Raw genomic sequence first — 23,179 nt, 5'->3', positions numbered from 1 at the left:
TGATGATGAGTGAGAAGAGAGAGAAGAAAGTTGGCTAAAGAAGAAAGATGGGTTGTATTTCAGGAATATGAACAGAAAAGGTTGATGAGAGAATAATGAATACACACACACACAAACATATATGCATATATACAGTTCAGAGTTGGTAGAATTGTGTATGGATAAATATATTAGTCACTCAAACTCCAAGATAATCCAGTTTTCACCTTTTATTTTTGTATTTTTACAATTTTACAAGTACTTTCATGTTTTATAACACTCTTCAGGTAAATGTCTCTGTAATGGCATTAATAAACAGCAGCTAATATGTTACACAACTGACAACTGCCAATACATACACACGTGCATACATATATGTAATATATATAATCAACATCGCTCATTGTCCATGCTGGCATCGCTTCAACATATGCAAACACACACACACACATATATATATCTCTATATATATATACATATATATATTTGTGTATGTGTGTGTCCACATGCTAGCCAATCACGACATATTGCTTACCCTTTCATCAAGGATCTATCTGATATGCAGTAGAGTCTGCCTTACTAAGAAACTTAATGAAAAAGACCCACTGACACAATATGGCTCACTTCTACTTTATCGGCCCAGCCATACTGACTTCACGCTTATTTGGTTCCCCTGAGATAGTTAAGAACTCTACACATCTGCTGTAGAAAGAGAGAGAGAGAGAGAGAGAGAGAGAGAGAGAGAGAGGGGGCGGAGAGGAATTGAAAGCTGTTTTAACTTTACTAGAAATGCTGCACAAGCAAATCAAAATGATTAATCTTTGTTTGTGCAACAACAGTAATAAAATGTACAAATATATACCCACACGCACACACACATATACATGTATATATATATATATATATATATATATATATATATATATATATATATATATATATATATATACATGGGCTGTAACTGCTGAGGACATACGTAAGCTCGCAAGGAATGAAGCCAGTATGCTCCGTTGGATGTGTAATGTCAATGTGAATACCCGTCAGAGTGTAAGTATCTTGAGAGAAAAGCTGAACATTAGAAGCATCAGTTGTGGCGTGCAAGAGAGACGATTGCGCTGGTATGGACATGTGGTGAGAATGGAGGAGGATAGCTGCGTGAAAAAGTGCCACACCCTAACAGTTGAGGGAACCCGTGGAAGAGGTAGGCCCAGGAAGACCTGGGCTGAGGTGGTGAGGCAAGACCTTCGTACATTGGGCCTCACCGAGGCGATGACTACGGACCGAGACCTTTGGAAATGGGCTGTGCGTGAGAAGACCCGGCAAGCCAAGTAAGATCGTTGCCAGTGCCCCTGGACTGGTTCTTGTGCGGGTGGCACATGAGATGCACCATTTTGAGCGTGGCCGTTGCCAGTACCGCCTGACTGGCTCCTGTAGGATTTTCGAGCGAGATCGTTGCCAGTGCCCCTGGACTGGCTTGTGCGGGTGGCACATAAAAGACACCATTTCGAGCGTGGCCGTTTTCGTGCGGGTGACACGTAAAAGCACCCACTACACTCTCTGAGTGGTTGGCGTTAGGAAGGGCATCCAGCTGTAGAAACTCTGCCAAATCAGACTGGAGCCTGGTGTTGCCATCCGGTTTCACCAGTCCTCAGTCAAATCGTCCAACCCATGCTAGCATGGAAAGCGGACGTTAAACGATGATGATGATGATGATGATGTATATATATGTATATATGTATATGTATATATATATATGTATATATATTATGTATACATATATATATATATATATATATATATATATATATATATATAAATATATATATATATATATATATATATATATATATATAAATATATATAAGTTAAAAAATTCATATACATACATAACATATATATGTTATGTATGTATATAAATTTTTTAACTTTGATTCTAAAGTTTGGCAAGGCGATGGCTCACTGAAAGTATTGAATAAGCTATCACCAATGAAACTTTAAAGTCACTGTCAACAAATTTTAATTAACATCAGACTCTACACCAGTACTGAGTTCTTTATTCAGTCGATGTTAATTGTTTTTAGGTATTTAAAAACACACTTCTTGTATATATATATATATATATATATATATATATATATATATATATATATATATATATATATATATATATATATATATGTGCATGTATGTGTTTGTATATATATATATTGTACACCTAGGCACTTTGTAGAATAAATGGTAGTATGATTGTATAGCAACTGACAGGTAAATGTTTCAAATCCAAACCCATCTTTTCCACCTGTGGATGGCACATTGGATGAAATAACTTGTAGATTTGATTGCATTTCATCCTTTCAAGGTAGTGTTGTTGATATAATCATGTACACATTAAAATATTCTGCTTCACCAAGGTGTGCATATGCATATATATCTATATCTATATATATATTTATATATATATATATATATATATACATACATATATATATTTATGCACATATATATATATATATATATACATACACACACATATGTCTAATGTATGTATGCATATGAATATAATATGTAAATATATTATCATCATCACCAATTTACATCACTCTCCTTGTGGGCATGGGCTGGATAGATCTGCTCACCTTGATGGATCAAGAAGACCTCGTCTCTCTCACATCATTGCTGGATGCCCTTGTACACCACTTCAACCAGTGCTTTAGTACTCACTCAAGGGTGAATGTACACACTCTCTTTATAAGCTTTTGTATTCTCTCTGCCCCACCCAACTCTCTTTCTCTGGTTACTGTTAATAGTTACATTCCCTTACTGCACTTTTATCTGTATCCTGCTCTGTTCTATAACAAATGACCCTATTTTCTGCAATATGAAACAGCCTGTTTGTAATAAATATGTATTCTTGTTGGTAATATATAGGCAATGATCTGACAGCGTTCTTAGATGTTTGGACAAAATGCTTAGAGGAAACTCTCCCAACACTTTGGGTTCTGAGTTTAAAACCTGCCAATGTTCACTTTGCCTTTCATTCTTTCAGGGTCCCCTTTCCCTCAAAATTGCTAGCTTTCAACCCTGCAAAAGACCCGTATCCCATTCAGAGGGAATGTTGTGATCTTGGTAACTTACACACCATGGAAACCGGGTAGCTGGCCCCATGAATCATAGGGCTGAAGAAATACAAAAAAAACAAAAAAAACAAAAGAACAAATCATTAACTATACATTCAGATTCAGGACAGTCATGTGTATATATAAAGTGAAGCAATATTGTGGACTTTGCCTACACCAGCATATGACTGGTACACAGTTTCCACACTGGTTGTACGAAATGAAAAATATAAACCAGAATGCCAAGAGACAATAACTAATTTCTACAAGTCATGTTGAATTTTCTGTGGTTTGAGCCAATCCAAAGATTACATCTTTGGAGAAAGGGTACTGCCAGTGTTGTGTTGCTTGTAGTAGGTATGTTTGTTTCCATGGTTTTAGGGAGATATATGTAAATACATTTGTAACAGGACACACACGCATCAATAATATATATACATATATTATATATATAGATCTCATCTGCATCCTCTGGGTTCCAGCTCAAAGATCTGTACATATACATATGTATATATACATATATACACACGCATATACACATCCATACATCAAGTTTTGTGTATTGACATACACAAAATAAATTTATGTGTGTGTGGAATAAAGCATATTTCTTGTGTAGAATTAATTTTATTTCTAGCTATCTAAATATCTACAACTATACGAAACTGTATTCGTATAAATCTGTACAATATACACATACACTCACAGATATCATCATCATCATCATCATCGTTTAACGTCCGCTTTCCATGCTAGCATGGGTTGGACGATTTGACTGAGGACTGGTGAAACCGGATGGCAACACCAGGCTCCAGTCTGATATATATATATATAGGTACACACACACACACATATATATAAGCATATGTGAGCATAAATGTGTATGTGTATATGTGTGCATGAGATTTTATTTTTACATTTACATACACTTTCATAAATATATTGATATATATGCATGTATATACATACATACACACAAATATATATATCTATATATGTACAAATAAATACACATATATATTTATATGTATACACATATAAATGTACACACATATATACATGTATATATATATATATATGTGTGTGTGTGTGTGTGTGTGTGTGTGTGTGTGTGTGTGTGTCTGCTGTTTAAAAAACTGTTTTAAGATATTTCATGCAATGTATTTTTTTTTTCTATTTTCCATTGAAAGCGCATTGAGAAATTTTGGTTTATCAAAGAACTACAAAGTTTATTTTTGAAATATCAGTTTTTTCCTTGTCTTCGTTTAATTTCTGTTTTTTTTTTCTCCTTCCAGGAAACTATTCCAATTTTACCGTTCAATGAATTGTATTGGAAAGTTTTTCCCAACAGTGAGAACAGTTCTTAGAAATGGTTCCACTTCAAAGCCATCTTCCACTTTAAGCCGGAAATTTTGACACAACTGGAAATATATGAAGAAAATACAATTATATCATTGTATCTGGCATCAAAATTGGTTTTTTTTTTAACCCTTTAGCATTCAGATTACTCTATCAAAAGTAATGCTTGTTTATTTACATTGTTTTGAATAAATCATGAACTATCTAAAAATTTCGAGATTTTTGATGACATGTTGGTTTACTTTTAGAATGACATTGTTAGATAGGTGTAAGATGCCAGATCTGGTCAGTTTAAATATAAAGCAGGTAGAATATTCAAGCTTGATATGGCTGGTTTGAATACTAAAGGGTTATGCATTTTAAGAAAGGGGACAATTGATTAAATCATATAACATTCATTGACTGGTCGTTACTGGAAGAGAGGGCTAAGTCTCTCTTGGAATAATTTTGAATTCAGAATAGGTGCATATATATGGCTGTGGTTAAGAATTTCATATTGCGTGGTATCTTGGGCAACTATAGTTCCAGACAGAGACAAAAAACTGGTGGTACCCACTCGGCCACACCCACACGTGCATGTATGCTCGTGTGGGTGTGTTTGTATTGAGGTGCAGCGTAACTGGCTCCTTTGCCAGTGGCCCGTAAAAAGTACCATTCAAGCGTGGTCGTTGCCAGTGTACCTTACTGGCTCCCGTGTCGGTGGCACGTAAAAAGCACCCACTGCACTCTCGGAGTGGTTGGCGTTAGGAAAGGCATCTAGCTCTAGAAGCTTTGACAGATCAGATTGAGCCTGGTGCAGCCTTCTGGTTTGCCAGCCCTCAGTCAAACAGTTCAACTCATGCCAGCATGGAAAGCGGAGGTTAATCGATAACGACGATGATGATAATGATGAAGACAAGCATCACCGTCACACAAAAGGTATTCTTCACTCCTAATCTCCCATTGAAGCATGTCTGGCTTTGGAGAAATATTACCTTGCATGGAAACAGGTGAGGGTCAGTGACAGGAATGGCATCCGGCCTCCACGAATCTTGTAATGCAAGAAGGGAGAGTAACGTTAAATGATGACGACGATGATGAGAGTAAAAAGATGTAACTAAATCCATCAAGGCATCTTAAGCATCACTCAGTTTGGTCCTGCTAATTTAGTAGACGAGCAGAGATTTTGGTGTGCAGTTTCCTTTATAAGTCCAAGGATTAACGATAGCAAGTTTAAAGTAAAAGAGAAACAATGAATGATCTGTAGACTTACATGTGTTATTGCAAGGTAAAGCTCAAGTTCAGCAATTCGTCGACCTGAAATCAAAGAGAAACCATGTTTGATTTGTACATATCCATACATAAATACACACAGACACCTGAAAATAACTTTTCACCACTTCGTTCCTCGTCTCAGATGTTGAATCTCACAGAAATGACAAAGGACCGAGGGGATTGGTAATTTACTGTACATGAGAAGACCAGTCTAGCAAAGTAAAACCGAAGCCATAAAGGCATGTCCTTTAAGTCCATGCCTCTGCCCACCATCTGTCCCTGAAAAAAACCTCCCCCCGCAACCCATCTTCCTCCCCTTCCTCCACCCGACTTCACCTCATACTATATTTCTCTTCTTTTGCTCTCTCACAAACCCACCTTCATAATCTGTCCCTTTCGAATAGAGATTCAAAAGGGACAGGCACAACACATGCCCTTAACAACCCCACCCTCTACCTTCCTTACCCTCTAATCCATCATCATATATACATAAATACGCGCACACACACACACACATTAAACAGAAGTTTTAATCAAACTTTGTTGCAAGTTTTATTCCCTTGAGAAACATTGTACTAAAACCTCTCTAAGATGTCGTCCCAGCATGCCATAGTCCAATGACTGAAACAAGTACAACAACACCAGAAATTAACTATCTGTGATGCATTTAGGCACATTGAATGTTGATACTCACCGATGCAACTCCGGGAGCCGTGTCCAAACGGAATTACTGCAAAAGGGTGGAATTTGCGGGTGTCACTGCGAAACCATCTCTCAGGGATGAATTCATTAGCATTGGGGAAATTCCTTTCATCGCGTGACATTGCGTAATTGTTGATCATGAGACAGGTCTGTTTGAAAGAAATGAAAGATGATTCGATAAAAATCTGTCTATACACATAAATAGATAAATAGGTAGAGATATAGATACCTACCTACTTACATCATATCACACTTTGAAGGCTATGCGTTTGCAATCCAGGAACAGGAGATTGTCATAAAGTACCTAGTGAACAAGAGAGACAGTGACGCTCTTGTAATCCCAGGGTGCAACCGCATGTGTAGGCTATGTCCTGTTTCTGTGGAAAACATCACGCATGTGATTAGCAGCTGTCCTAAAATGTCGTCACGGTACTACCTCCCGGTGCGGCATGATGCTGTCGTTAAAACATTTTACAATGCCATCCGCAAAAAAGACAATCCTCTTCTGCTATGGAATATTCCCATCAAAACTTCTGTCAAATGTAAACATAACAGAAACAAACATAAATGATGGCTGCAATTCCATTTCGAGAAATGCCTTCGTTTGGTTGTTCTCTTAGAGCAACACAGATATGGTTTTTCAGTTCTGCAAGAGACCTACACTCTTTTTGCACAAATGTGACGACGATGGCTGTCTTTTGAAGCTGGTGTTAAAGAGAGCTTACCGCCCACGCTGACACATACCTTCATTCCACCATGGAATTTTTTCATTGAGCGTTTTATTTCTCTACAACCAGTCATTGTATGCAACAGACGCCTGTGCATAAAGCTTTTTAAAGTGAAGAAAGGCCTTGTACAGAGCCAATCCCACTCACTAAACAACGAATACATTTGCCCAAAAGGAAGAACTAACCTGTATCAATGAATGCAAACGAAGTAGCAAGCGTTAGAAAGTTTTCCTTCTGCAAGAGGGATAAACGTCTAAACGAAAAATGTTAGATAACCGTTGACTCTACTGAGTTCATTGGACCATCGATAGGTTTTGCTTTTTGCCCTGTGCGATGTCCAACAACTTTGGTTGCAAGTTTAGTCGCCAACGGCCCGCGACCATGAGACGGGCTGTACTGGGTTACGTGTTAACTATAGCACTAACAATGACTTGACATACATTTGTGGATTAAAGTAACATTAGCGAAAGTTTATTCACACATTTACAAATACTGACATTTGCACGCAATCTATCCAATTGACGTATGCACAAAACCCAAAAGCTGTCACTTTGTTAGTGACTGGCTTGAAATCGGTAAAGGAAAACATTAAATATATCCTAAATCGTTATCACACACGCGCGCGCCGATGGAACATATATTTACTTATCTAAATGTACAACGAAACCCTGAGATTGGTTTCACGTTTGAGGGGAAACTAATAGAAACATACTTATGTGCAGAGCATGTTTGATGTATATATGTGTGTGTGTAGCTTATCTTCCGCTTGTTTCAGTCATTAGTCTGCGGCCATGTTGGGGCATCACCTTGAAGAATTTTTAGTCGAATAAATCGATCCTAGTACATTTTTTTAAAGCCTAGTACTTATTCTATCGGTCTTTTATGCCGAACCTCTAAGTTACGGGGACGTAAACGAATCAACATCAATTGCCAAGCGGTGATACATATATATCGGGCTTCTTTCAGTTTCCGTCTGCCAAATTCACTCACAAGGCTTTGATTTGCCTAGGGCTATAGTATCAGGTCATTCCATAAGTTCTGTCCGATTTTACCTTTTTTAAAATTGAATGAAATTTAATAGTATTTTAGAATGTCTAATGGAATTAAAAATTATTTTTATGCATTTGTGTAAATTTAACCTAATTAAATATTATTTTACAGAATAATAGAATTAAAATTTATTTGATTAAAACCCTTTCTAACATGGAAGTATCCAAAGAGCATTTAAGGCACATAATGCTTTATGAGTACAAAAAAGGAAACTCTGCAGTCGAAGCGACTCGAAACATTCATTCAGTTTATGGGAAAGAAAGCTTGAATGAAAGAACTTTCAGAAGATGGTTTGCAAAATTCAGAAGTGGAGATTTCAGCCTTGAAGATGAAGATCAAACAGGACGTCCAGTTGACTTTGATGATAAGCTCCTTGAGGCATTACTTGAAGAAAATCTTGCATTATCAGTTGAAGAATTGGCAATAAAGCTTAGTTCAAACCATACAACTGTTCATCGTCATCTTCATCAACTTGGAAAGCTTCCTAAACTTGGAAAATGGGTGCCTCACGTATTGTCCGAAAGCAACCGCAAATCCCGAGTTGACATCTGCTCTTCTCTCCATTCTCGCGAACTCATTTCACCCTTTTTGTATAGACTTGTGACTAGTGACGAAAAATGGATCTTCTATCGAAATGTTAAACGCCATAAACAGTGGTTTGGTAAAAGGAAAAAAGCTCAATCACAACCGAGAAGGGAACTTCATGGGGAAAAGGTTCTTCTCTCTATCTGGAGAGATTGCAAAGGAATAATTCACTTTGAATTACCACCTCATGCAACAATCAATGCTCAAGTCTACTGTCAGCAATGAGAGCGTTTGAACCAAGCTTTGAAGAAAAAAAGACCCGCTTTAGTGAATCGAAAAGGAGTGATGTTTCGTCAGGACAATGCGCGACCCCACACTGCAATGATCACATCACAGAAGATCAAAGACCTTGGTTGGGAAAAAAGTCCTCATCCACCTTATTCTCCCGACCTTGCTCCTTCAGACTACCATTTGTTTCGTAGTTTACAGAAACATTTTTATATTAATCTGATCTATACATTTGTAGAGTGCAAATTTATTATTCTTAAACAAGAATATTATAGACAGTAACTTCGAAGTTTCAAACAATATGCGCGTGTGTTTGTTTACTGAATTTCTATCAGAAGACTCAGATCGACTGGAGGCTTTGGTAGGAATATCCCTTGGCCAAAGTTACACACAGTGAGATCGAACCAGGGATCGCGTAGTTATCAAGCAAACTTCTTAGCTACACAACCATGCCTGCCTGAGTTCCTCTCATCATAGTAGATATACGTAGTAGAAAATATTGCCAAACAGTCGTTCTTTGAAGAATCGTGAAAGAAGTAGCGAATAAATAAATAAACAAAGTCTCGAAACAGTAGGGAGAAAGAAAAAGAAAATAAATTCTAATGGCTGAAAGAAGATAAGCCTGAAGTGAAGGATAAAAGAGGAGATAAAGACGAAGTCGAATAAAGACACGTAAAAAAAAAAAAAGAAAAAAAAAAGGGAAAGAAGCTGACCTAGTTTTTTTTTACGTTGCAAGATTATTCTTCATACGATGTATTTAGTGTGTGTGTGTGTTAACTTACCCCCTTTGGTATGTGGTAGCCATCTAATACAATATCTTCTGTGGTAATTCTGGCTCCGATTGGGATAACTGGATAAAGTCTGCAACAACAACAACACAAATATCATTGAACAGGTTTAAGTAAATGGCAGCGACAACAACAACAGCAGCAAAAATGGGTTCAAGTTTTGGCACAGGGCCAGTAATTTTAGGGGAAGTGTAGAGTCGATTTCCTCGACCCCAGTGTTTCACTGGTACTTAATTTATCGACACCCAAAAGATGAAACGCAAAGTCGAACCCGGCAGAATTTGAACTTACAACGTATGGAACGTTAAGCATTTTCTCCGGCAATAAAGATTCTGTCAGCTCGCCACCCTAACAACAACAACGCCAGTAGCTTTGAGGGGAGGGGTTTATTGACCCCCGAGGGATGGAGGATAAAGCTGATATCCGCTGGATTTGATCTCAGAACATAAAGAGTCAATAACAACAGCAACAATAACATCAACAATAGTTTCAAATTTTGCACAAGGCGAAGGAGTGGCTGTGTGGTAAGTAGCTTGCTTACCAGCCACATGGTGGCACCTTGGGCAAGTGTCTTCTACTATAGCCTTGGGCCGAACAAAGCTTTGTGAGTGGATTTGGTGGACAGAAACTGAAAGAAGCACGTCATATATCTATATGTGTGTGTGTATGTTTTTCCCCCCACCAACATCATTTGACAACCGATGCTGATGCGTTTGCGTCCCCGTAACATAGCGGTTCGGCAAAAGAGACTGATAGAATAAGTCCTGGGGTCGATTTGCTCGACTAAAGGTGGTACTCGAACATGGGTGCAGTCAAATGACTGAAACAAGTAAAAGAATAAAAGAAAAAAAACGGCTAGTAATATCAGGGGTGGAGTGGGATGTGGTAAGTTTAATACATCGACGCTAGTGTTGAAATGGGGGTGCGTTTTCACAGCGGATGGCTTTCTTGACCAGCAGGACCTAACCCATCTGGTCAGATATTTCTTGAGACGGTGATCAGGCAATAAGCACACACTACTGAAGTGTATTTAGCTACTTCTGACCGACTGTTGTTGCTGAACGGTTCCGAGGTGACCGCTTAATTTGTCCACCAAACTGATGCCGCTATACCTTGTGGGTATCTAGAGAGTCTAAAGATCGGACCGAACTCAGCAGCTCTTAGGACAGCCACTAGGTAGTGATAATTCACCCGGTCGAACGCTCTGAACTGATCCATTATTGGTCAGCATACTGCCAAAGCTAGATCTATTCCTGATTCGTTCAACGATGTTGCGAATGAGGAGGATGTCGTAATTAGATCGTACGAGAATAACACAGGTGTGTGTGTCTCTCATTACTCAACTGACAACAAACATCAACAACACACTAAAAGCACGTGAGACCAAGAACAAACTGTAAAGTTGACCATAAAACTGAAAGTTGTAACCTTCAGAACACAAACTGCTACATAGGACAGACCGGTACAACACTCTCGTGTAGACTCACCATGCACTTGCAACATTACGCCACAAATCACAATACGAATTTGATTGGAAAATGCTGGAGGAGAATACTTATATATTTTATAAAAATCCATACAAAAATAGATTATGGAAACCATATTTATATCGCAATATAATGTCAAAATAAAACATATGAAAAAGTTAACAAGTGTTAACAGGCGTGGCCACCACATGGTTTCGGGTTCAATCCCACTGCGTGACACCTTGGGCAAGTGTTTTCTACTATAGCCTCGGGCCGACCAAAGCCTCGTGAGTGTATTTGGTAAACGGAAACTGAAAGAAGCCCGTCGTATATGTTTGTGTGCTTGTGTTTGTCCTCCCATCGCTTAACCGATGCTGGTGTGTTTACATCCCCGTAACTTAGCGGTTCGGCAAAAGATTCCGATAGAATAAGTACTAGGCTCACAACGAATACGTCCTGGGGTTGACTTGTTCGACTAAAAGGCGGTGCTCCAGCACGGCTGCAGTCAAATGACTGAAACAAGTAAAAGAATATATATATTTATAAATATATATATATATATATATATATATATATATATATATATATATATATATATATATATATATATATATACACATGTATGTGTTTGTGTGTGAGATCGTATGTATGTTTGCGTTCATTTGCTTTCTAAGTGTAACTTTGGTCATTGGTTTGCTCCAAACACACCCCTCACAATCAACACTACCACCACTCCGCCACCTGCCGGTCGAGGTATTTGGGAAAAAGGATGATAAAACGTAAAAACAAATAAAGTTTTTAAAAAAAAACCTAAAGTATTGAAATAGTTAGCATTAGAGTTTCATAGATTCAGTAAAAAAAAAAGTTCGAAGAGAAAAGAAAAAGTAAAGAAAAAGAGAGAGGTTGAGAAAGTAATGTTGTCTGATAGAGGCATCAAGTTCAAAGAGAAGGGATTCGAAGGCTTAAGCGGTGAATCCAGTTCCAATGAGTGATGAGTGACTGCTCCAGCTGTCTGTAGTCTCAAGATTCGGGTCAGTGCCTTTTCGTAGAACATTCACCAGTTCTCCGCCAAAATGGTATTTTAATCATATTTCTATTCTTACAAGCTTCACTATATAATTCTCTGACAGCAGCAGTAAAAGAAGTTCTAGAAGTGGGCGGTGTAGCCCTCTGGGAGGCCGAATAATTACTTACGAAAAGGGGGTGGCGAGGGGGACAGGCGGGGTCGGGTGGGCTGCCGGGTTGGTACGTCAATAAGCAAGGTTATTTCTTCATGTTGTTATCGTTTTCCTTTTTTTGTTTTAAGGATGTGCCTGCTACGAAGAACTGTGGAAATGGAGAAAGTGTTGAAAGAAGTGTTTTCTTAGACCTACCAAGACTGAGGGTGAAACACGGTGCCTCCTTTCATTTAGCATTGAAGAATTACATGTGTTGGTAGCTTAACCAGGAACCTGGACAGAATTGGTTGTTAGTGAACGGAGGGGGGGGGGGGGAGGATTCTTAGAGGCCATGCTTGTCGCTCAGCAGACTTATACTCTTTTACTTGTTTCAGCCATTTGACTGCGGCCATGCTGGGTTCATCGCCTTTTAGTCGAGCAAATCGACCCCAGGACTTATTCTTTGTAAGCCTAGTAATTATTCTATCGGTCTCTTTTTGCCGAACCGCTAGGTTACGGGGACGTAAACACACCGGCATCGATTATCAAGCGATGTTGGGGGGGACAAACACAGACACACAAACATATATATATGTACATATATACGACGGGCTTCTTTCAGATTTATGGGTAAAAAAAAACATCCATGCATGACCATCCCGTGGCTTATTTTCGACATAGTGTATCTAGGAATACATCATTCAATGTATCTTGAACCCTTTTGTTACCATATTTCTTTTGAAATACACTTTGGTTTTTATTAATTTCGAAAGTAATACTCTTTTACTAGTTTCAGCCATTTGACTGCAGCCATGCTGGAGCACCGCCTTTAATCAAACAAATCGATCCTAGGACTTATTCTTTGTAGACTTAGTACTTATTCTATCGGTCTCTTTTGCTGAACTTCTAAATTACGGGGACGTGAACACACCGACATCGGAGAGCTGGCAGAAACGTTAGCACGCCGGGCGAAATGTTTAGCGTAATCTCGTCTGTCTTTATGTTCTGAGTTCAAATTCTCAACACACAGCTTATATATATAGAGAGAAAGGCGCAAGGAGTGGCTGTGTGGTAAGAAGCTTGTTTCTCAACCACATGGTTCCGTGTTCAGTCCCACTACGTGACACCTTGGGCAAGTGTCTTCTACTAAAGCCTCGAGCCGACCAAAGCCTTGTGAGTGAATTTGGTAGTTAGAAATTGAAAGAAGCCCGTCGTATATATATATATATATATATATATATATATATATATATATATATATATATATATATATATAGGTATGTATGTATTTCTGTGTGTGTATTTGTACCCCCAACATCACTTGACAACCGATGCTGGTGTGTTTACCTCTCCGTTAGCTAGCAGTTCGGCAAAGAGTTCGATAGAATAAGTGCTAGGCTTACAAAGAGTAAGTCCTGGACTCGATTTGTTCGACTAAAGGCGGTGCTCCAGCATGGCCACAGTCAAATGACTGAAACAAGTAAAAGAATAAAGACTATATGTATGCATCTTTTTACCCTTTTCAGTCATTGGATTGCGTCCATGCAGCTTATTCTATCAACGTCTAGCGGAATCGCTATGTTACAAGAACGCAAACAAACCAACAACAGTTGTGAAAAAGTGCGAGACGGGGGACAAACGCAAACGTATATACAACAAGCTTCCACACAGTTTTCGTCGACCAAATTCACTCGCAAGGCATTTGTGCCGTATAGTGGGACCGAACCCCAAACCACGTGGTTACAAACTGAACTACATGACCACACATTCACATCTATCTATCTATCTATCTATCTATCTATCTATCTATCTATCTATCTATCTATCTATCTATTTGTCTGTGCACATATATGTTTGCGTGCGTATGCAGCATACAGCTTGTGTGTGTGTATGTGTGCGTGCGTATGCAGCATACAGTATGTGTGTGTGTGTGCGTGTGCGTAGTGAGAGAGGCAAAGCTAGCCAATATCACTAAGAGATAAAACCGAGTTTCAAGGTCGTGACTCCTCTGTGACCGGAACCAAACCGGGTGCACGGAGGATGATAGTGATGAGGGGTAGTGAGAGAAGAAGGAAACCAGAGACAGACGGACTGACAGACAGACAGAGAGGTAGACATCGAGGATCTGCAGCAGATTGCCTCTGTACGTGCCATGTTCCGTTTTCAGTATGAGCGCGTGTGTTTATGAGTGTGTGTGTATGCGGTAGAAAATATCATGTGAGTATGGTTATATTTGCGGAACTGGCGCCCGTGATATAGGAAAATGAAAAAAAGCCAGAATGCTGAACTGGAAGCATAATTTAATAAAGCCTTTTTCTAACCGGTTTTCATTGCGAAGAAGCAAATTATCAAGAAGAAGGAGAATGAAAATGTTTTTTTACAAAGAAGTACAAAATGAAGAAAATAATATATAAAACAATAATATATAAAAAAATAAATATACCCATACATTATATTGTCTTTGAGCTTTTGTAGTTCAATAGTAGTTCATGTATAAATTGGTAGGAAAAATAAGGATGCATGAGGGTTGAGGGTTTTGTTAGGTTTAAAGAAAGGGTTAAAAGTTTGTGTTAAGCAGGAAATGTGGTGTCAAAACAGGAAGTGTGTGTAAGGGGAGACAAGTGTTTTTAGTTGGAGTTATGAACTCTTTTTTTCCAAACAGGAAGTTTGTGTCTGTTCATAGAGGAATAAGGTCACTGAGGGGTGTGTGTATTAAGAAATGGTTGGAATTTCTCTATGAAAAGATTCTCCTTGTTGATTCTTTCTTGTGTGGAGATTCTGTCTTTACATTGATAGAAAGGGAATATAATGAATTTAGGGTTTTTGTTTCTGGCGCAAGAGTCTATGTGGCCACTGAGTGGAATTTGGTGGTATTGAGGGAGGTTTATTTGTTCCTTATGGACAGCTACTCATCTACGTAATGGGAGGCTCGTCTGTCCGATATAGAAGTTTTGGCAACCTGCGCAAGTAAGGACATAAATGAGGTTACCCGAGGAACAAAAGAAATTGGTTTTAATTTTAAACTTTGTTCCTCGTTTGAAGGTAAATTCAGAGCCTTCAAGTAGGTAGGGGCAGGTGCCACAATTAGGGCGTGCACATTTTTTGACTGATGGGGGTGGAAGAGGTGTATGTAGTTTGGAATTGATTAATAATGTTTTCAAAGATTTGTGTTGCCTTTTGCATTTAAGGACTTTGTGTGTATTAATGATATTGTTCATTTTCGGGTCTGTGGTGAGTAAGGGGAGGTTTTGTTTAATTGTGGTGAATGCTTCGATGTTATTGGGGTTATGGGTGGAGATGTATGGAAGTATTTTGGGGTTGGGTGTGTTATTATGTTGGTTGGTTTTTAGTGTGTTTTTGTCAAGTTCCTTGGCACGTTTTATTCCAAGATCTATGAGTGTGGAGGGATATTGGCGTTGTAACAGTGTTTTTTTGAGATCTTGTAAGCGTATTTCTCGAGTGGTTGGGTCAGAGACAATGGTGCAAATTCTTTTAGCTAAATTAAAGGGGATATTTATCTTGGTGTGTTTTGGGTGGCATGAGCTAAAAAGGAGGTATTGTTGTGAGTCTGTAGGTTTGTGGTAGATGTCGGTTGTGATTTGGTTATTAGGTGTTTTTATAATTAAGAGATCAAGAAAAGGGAGATGATGTTTGCTGAATTCCATAGTGAATTGAATGTTGGGATGTATGTTATTAAGAATGGATTTGAATTCTAGAAGTTTTTCATAGGGTTCATTCCATATGATGAAACAATCATCCAAATATCTTTTCCAGTTATCCATTAAAAAGATGTGGAAAAGGTGTCCAAATTTATGGCGCGAGGTTTCATATAGTGTTAATTCAAAGAAACCCATTATGAGGTTCGCAAGGACTGGTGCAGCTTTAGTACCCATCGCGATACCACATTTTTGGCGAAAGTATGTGTCTGCAAACAGGAAGTAATTGTTAGTCAGAATGAACTTAAGTGATTCTATGATGAAAGTTGTGTTGATGCGATTAGGAAATGTTTCTGGGTGTTTGTGCAGCCAGAATTTAATTGCCTCAATCGCATATTCATGAGGGATATTTGTATAAAGGTTGACCACGTCAAAAGACACCAAGAGTGACTCCTCGTTTGTTGTTTTCGGGAGGTGATTGAGCATGTCAAGATCATCTCTGATGTAACTTTTGATGTGGCTTAGGAAAGGTTTCAAAAGAATGTCCAAGAAATTGCTTAAGCGATGTGTTTCGCAGGAGGTGCCTGCTATAATGGGTCTTAGTTTTAAATCCTCCGGTGCCTTGATGTTGATGTAGATTTCAGAGGAGAGTTTGCAAGCTTCGGTGATGGATTTGTTCTTATGGATTTTAGGGAGGCCATAGAAGAGGCTGGGCTTGCATTTGAAATTAGTGATGTAATCTTTTTCTTTGTCCGTGAGTCCTTGACCTTGTTGGAGTATAAGGATGGTGAGGTTTTTGAGAGTTTTTTGTTGTTTATAATTGGTGATAGTTTCATAGAAGGAGTTATCGTTTAGTAAGGAGAGTGCTAGGTGTTTGTAAAAATCTGTGTTCATTAGGACTACAGTACTACCTTTGTCAGCTTCTTTGATAGTAAGGCTTTTGTCCTGTTGTAAGTCTCTTAGATTTTTCCATTCTATGCTATTAAGGTTTGATTTGACCTTGGTTTTAGGTGGGGTAAAAGGGAAACTCTGGATGTGGTTGCAAAAATCATCCAGTGCTTTATTCCTTCCTTTGGAAGGTATGAAGTTGCTTTTGTTTTTAATAATTGAGTCATCCTCATTGTTGAAGTCTATGAAAGCTTCTGTTAAACGAAGCTTTCTGCAAAATTCTGAAATGTCATCCTTGATCTCAGGGGGGTTGGGTGTTCTTGGGGTGGGTGTGAATTTTAAGCCTCTGGCTAGGATGTTAATTTGGGTTTGTGTAAGGGTTTTATTAGAGAGGTTTATTATTTTAGTTTTCTTTTGATGGGTCTGTATTAGCGGTAGTGCCTGTTTTTCTCCCCTCTGTCTAAAAAATGGTTGTTGAAGTAGGGGGTGTAGTGATTGTTAGAGTTGTGGTAGAAGGGGTAGGGGTAGGGGTATTGTTGGGTGGATAGGCTGGAAGTGGATGGGTAGGTATAGTGATTGTGTTGGTATGGGATGTGATGGTTTAAGGTTTTGTGAGAAATGCGGGGGGTTTTTGGGTGTTTGTAGGGTGGATTGTATGCAAGGTTGGAGTTGGGTAGGTAGTTATTGTGGTTCTGTTGGTGTGGGTTGCCTGGGTATGAAGATCTGTAGAAAAAATGGTATGATTGTGGGTGTTTGTTGGGTGGACGGTATGGGGTACCTTGGGTGGGAGATTTATGTATAGGTGTGGGTAGGATTCCTTGTTTGTTATTGGTGTGAGAGTAAGGGGCATTGGGATGGGGATAATAGCAAGTGTAAGGGGGGTTCATGATGCTTTTAGTCCATAATAATAATAATATGACAACAAAAGAAAGAATGAGACCTCGATATTATGTAAATAGAGGAATTTATCTATAATACAATATGTAACAATTAGTCGGTTGCCATAATAAAACTCAATTTCGGATGTCGGGGCGGAAGTACATGCGCGCATACGCGGATTCTATGAGCGTTTGTTTACCTTCTTCGAGTATTTTTTACTTTCTCCCTTTATTTAACGGTCAGTCTCATAGCTCTTTTGTTTGTCATAATAACGATCATTTACATAGTAATTTCCCTTTGTTTAACGGTCACTTTCATAGCATTTTTGATTGTCTTAATAACTGACGAGATGCCGGAGCAGACTTCCACCCCGACATCCGAAACTCTGAGTTTTATGATGGCAACCGACTAATTGTCACATATTTTATTATATATATATATATATATATATATATATATATATATATATATATATACATATACATACACGCAAATACAGATGCAATGTAAATAATGTATACTTAAGTATATATGCATGTATGTCCTGATATATGTAGGTGCGTGTGTATACATGCACACACACAAATGCATTCATGCAAACAAGGTGGCACAGAAATACATGTATACCTATATACATACACACATCCATCCAATCATCCCCGCACGTACATACCGGTACATTCATAAAATATGTTCTTACATCCCCTGACAAAAGAACGATTTTGTACCGCCAGGTCATTGTTTCGTTGTTCGAAGAGAAATGCATGCGACGGAATAAAACATTAGCTTTGAACGAATAAGTTCTACACTAACCACTGATGCAACTGCGTTCCCACCACACACACCTTTGGGTAAGCAAGCAAGACACTATACAAACAAAAAACATTCGGTAACCAATAGAAAAATTGGACATTTTATTGTTATAAAACTGAAGTTGTCATCAGCCGGTTGTGTGTGTGTGTGTGTTTGTAGCTCTCCTGTTAAACAACCTTTGGCCAACCGGTCGCCATGATTGACCGCTAACTCCAAAAGTTTTAAAATTCTCTCTCTGTTTATTTCATCGTGTTCCTTTCTGTTGAAGAGCGTAGGCTCGAAATGTAAAAGACTTTCTCACCTTCCCAAACGTCAAACTAATATACCTATGCACCTGCTTGTAGTTTATACACCTGTCTTCGTTTTTTGTTTTTCTGTAAATTTCAGTTCCATGGCACATCATTGACCAAAATCACAACATCACTTCCCATGGAACGGGACGCCAGTCTTTTGCAGGGTTACACAGTTACAGCTGAGTGGACTGGAGCAAGTGTTTTGCTCAAGAACACAATGCAGCGCTGGGTCCAGGAATCGAAACCGCGATCTTGCGAGCGACGCACTTAAACACTAGGCCATGGATCTTCATACACGTTACACTGTCATCTCGATCGTATATATGTAAGTATATGTCTGTGCGTTTGCTCTAAATTTCACATAAAACAAGCACTCAGTCGTATATATACACATAGAAACAGACACAGACATACGTACATACAGACAGACAGACACACACGCAGACAGCAACAACATCAGCCTGTGATGACAGATGATGGAGATGAAGGGGACAGACGCTCTCTTCACTCGACTAACACTAAGATCAAACATTGAGAGTTATGGCGGGTGGTGAGAAGAAGACAGTAGCTAATAGGTAGAGGCGACAGAGTTTTAGGAAGGCCTTTGCATCTGTTAGTTGAGTGCAACAGACCCCTGTTAGTAGTTGACAGCCATTTAAAGGAGACCAAGTTCTTGTGAGAAGAAAAACTAATGTTACTTCGTGCTATGAACTCGGTCACCCTTACAAACACATTGTTTAAAAACTCGACTATTTTTAACGTGTGTGTCCCATTAATCCTTTAACTACTTTGTAAATAAAACAGAAAAGGGGTTAAGTTTTGTTGAAAGCTTATTCTCAATATTACTGTCAAACGCGGTTATTTCTCAAATGTTACAAACACAGTAACGATAGGAACTGAGAAGTTTAGGTAGTTTGTTTCTTTGGTCAGTTTGTTAGACTAGAAAACGAATAGAAATACAGTGATAGTTCGCAGTACGAGTTTAACTCGTTCCATGACTGAACTCGTCTTACGATTTACTCGTTTTACAAATCAATTTTCCCTATTGAAATTAACTAGAATATAATTAATCCGTTCCAGTCCCACCAAACCACTTAAAAATAATTTTTTATGGGTTTTAAAGCAGAAATGGTGTAGTTACAAGTAAAATGACAATTATAAAAATAGAATGGCACGTAAAAAGCACCATCCGAACGAGGCCGATGCCAGCACCTCTTGACTGGCCCCCGTGCCGGTGGCACTTAAAAAGCATTATTTGAACGTGATCGATGCCAGGCCCACCTAACTGGCTCCTGTGTCGGTGACACTTAAAAGCACCCATTACACTCTCGGGGTGGTTGGCGTTAGGAAGGGCATCCAGCTGTAGAAACATTGCTGTGTCGACAACCGGTGTTGGTTTGTGAATGTCCCTGTAACTTAGCGATTTAACAACAGAGAGCGATAGAATAAGTACCTGACTTGGAAATATAACGATTGATATGTTCGACTAAACCCTTCAAGGAAGTGTCCCAGTGTAGCTCCAGAGTTAATGACTGAGGCACACGCAACAAAGAAAAGACACCGCCTGACTGGCTCCCGTGCCGGTGGCACGTAAAAATAATTTTTCCCATTTGTCTTTTTCTTCTTTTTTTTTTATCTCTCAATTATCCTCTTGTTGCTGTTTTGAACTAGACACGATCTAAGATCTCTTGTCGTTTTAACGTCTGCTTTCCATGCTGGCATGGGTTCGACGGTTTGACTGAGGACTGGTGAGCTACAAGGCTGCACCAGGCTCACTCTGATCTGGCAAAGTTTCTACAGCTGGATACCCTTCCTAACACCAACTACTCCGAGAGTGCAGTGGGTACTTTTATGTGCCACCGACACGAGGGCCAGTCAGGAGGTTCTGGCAACGACCACGCTCAAAAGGTCCTCCAATAAATTCCCCTCTCCCTCGTCTCAGCCAATTTTCGTCCCCTAAAACTATTCTCCTATAACGACTCTTTCAACATTGTTCTCACTCATAGAATAATAGATCTTGTCAAACGGTGAAGCCCTAGATTCCTGATACTGGACAAAGATCATTTTCAGAGCTTTAGTGACCATTATTAGTAATTTTGTTGTTGAATTGTTTTTTTATGTCCGTGACTCGGTATAAATGAATGCTATGATGAGTGGACAATTCACACTATTTGTCACAAAAGAAAGTGATACACACATACGTACATATAGACATATATTTTCAGCTTTCCTACGGACTATCTACTCCTTCTTTTCCCTCTTCTCTTGAAATTCCTTATTTTTCCGACGAAGAGCCATACTCGAAACGTCCTTTCAACTCCCATTTTCCGTCTAAAACTTTCACTGAGCGTCAATCAAATGTATATTCTCTGTGTACGTCTAATTCACTTTTGTTGTTTAAAGTTCTGGAGTCAATTTGTTCGGCTAAAACAAGCACTCAGTTTCTATACTCATAGAAACATACACACACATACATATATGGCGGTGCCCCAACATGGCAACAACCCAATGGCTGAAACAAGTAGAAGATAAAAAATAAAGGATGTACGAGAGAAAGAGAGAGAGAGGTTGTGCTTACCGCATCGACTCCTTTAAAACTGCTTTCAAGTAAGGCATGTTAGTTAAGTGTGAACTTTGACACGGTTGACCCTGTAGCGTCCGGGAAATTTCATCATGAAGTTTTTCTTGAACTTCAGGGTTGCTAGCCAAAAGGTAGATAGCAAATCCGAGAGAATTGGAGGCCTGTAGAAGACATGAGGACAGGGTAAGATTAGAATTATTTAAGGTTAGTAAAGGGTGTTAAGGCTATAGAGTAAAAGGCAGAGTTTACTGTTACTGTTGACTACTTCCGGTTAGGTAACAATGGCGAGCTTATTAAACATGGTGAGTACAGTATCGTCCTCATGGTCATCGTTTTAAAGTCCGCTTTTCCATGGAACAAACGGAATTTGTGAGTCATATTTTATACAACCGGACACACCTCCTGTCGACAATCCTCGTCTGTTTTCAAGCAAGGTAATATTTCCCCATGGCCTGGTATGTTTTCCACAGATTACTGGAAATGAACAACGTCGCTTATATGATGGTGCTGCTCGTTTACATCCATCACATGATGTGAAGACAAGGGCATAAACAACCTCGCATACATATCGTATTTCATTATTGCCCACAAGGGGCTACACATAGAGGGGACAAACAAGGACAAACAAACGGATTAAGTCGATTATATCGATCCCAGTGCGTAACTGGTTCTTAATTTATCGACCCCGAAAGGATGAAAGGCAAAGTCGACCTCGGCGGAATTTGAAATCAGAACGTAACGGCAGACGAAATACCACTAAGCATTTCGCCCGGTGTGCTAACGTTTCTGCCATCTCGCCGCCTTATACATATCTGGTCATTGAAAACAAGCGAGGGTTGGTACAGCAAGAGCACCTATTAATGAAGACTATGATGATGAATACAGACAAAAAAAGAAAATACAAAGTAACTAAGCAGACAGAATTTTACCGTATCAAGACCTGCCAAGAACAGTTCAGCCATGTTGGAATAAATCTCTGCCATTGAAAATGAAGGATTGCTTAGAAGAAAGTTGAGTAAAGCGGTTCCATTTTGGGGTGGGTCAAGTTGTGATCTGTCTTTTGAATATCCCACCAATTGCTGATCAATAAATTCTTGAGCTTTAAATAGAAAGAAGAAAACAGAACATATACAATGTGGTGGTAGCAATGAAGTTTGGTCAAGGAGAGGGAGAAATGGTATGTTAGCAAAAAGAGAGAGAGAGAGAGTATGTTAGCAGAAAGAGATAGGGGGAGGGAGAGAAAGAGAGAGAGAGAGAGAGATAGAGAGTAAAAGAAGGTTAAAAGGTAAAGTTGAACTTATAAAAAAACTAATTTCTCCCTTGGGGGAAGGGAGTAAATTGGCCCCAGTTTCTGACAAGTATTTTAGATTATCAATTACGATAAGATCAAAGGTAAGTTTGACGCCATCGAGATTTGAACTCGGAACGTAAAGAGAGCTTTAAAGAGAGACCATAAGGTCGTTTTCCCGACTCTCCAACGGTTCTACTAATCTGCTGTACACGCACGCGCACACATTTGATTTAACCAAAAGAAAAGATGAGGAAGAAGAGAAGACATGCAGACAGTCTCTTTTTCCCTATACAATGAAAATAACGAACACTTATTTATAATACGTTGTGGAGACCATAGGACATAATAGAGACAATCGGAAAAGTA

The 23,179-nt window shown here is 38.9% G+C and overlaps 1 protein-coding gene across 1 annotated transcript in view; it reads right to left on the bottom strand.

Moving 5' to 3' along the window:
* Positions 1-4,323: 4,323 nt before the first annotated feature.
* LOC106880954 (cytochrome P450 27C1) overlaps positions 4,324-23,179 on the bottom strand; it is a 104,250-nt gene continuing 85,394 nt past the window's right edge. Inside the window, exons 5-10 of the mRNA XM_089349981.1 lie at positions 22,452-22,621; positions 21,520-21,683; positions 9,784-9,862; positions 6,403-6,559; positions 5,707-5,750; positions 4,324-4,516 (exon numbers count right to left, since the gene is read on the bottom strand). Coding sequence (XP_089206107.1) covers positions 4,406-4,516; positions 5,707-5,750; positions 6,403-6,559; positions 9,784-9,862; positions 21,520-21,683; positions 22,452-22,621 — 725 coding nt within the window. The 3' untranslated portion in view covers positions 4,324-4,405. The remainder of the gene's footprint in view (positions 4,517-5,706; positions 5,751-6,402; positions 6,560-9,783; positions 9,863-21,519; positions 21,684-22,451; positions 22,622-23,179) is intronic.

Source organism: Octopus bimaculoides, chromosome 3, assembly GCF_046866305.1.
Source record: "Octopus bimaculoides isolate indiv1 chromosome 3, ASM4686630v1, whole genome shotgun sequence".
Classification (NCBI taxonomy): domain Eukaryota; kingdom Metazoa; phylum Mollusca; class Cephalopoda; order Octopoda; family Octopodidae; genus Octopus; species Octopus bimaculoides.
Note: the sequence above shows the minus strand (reverse complement) of the source record. Positions and strands in the feature narration are given on the sequence as shown.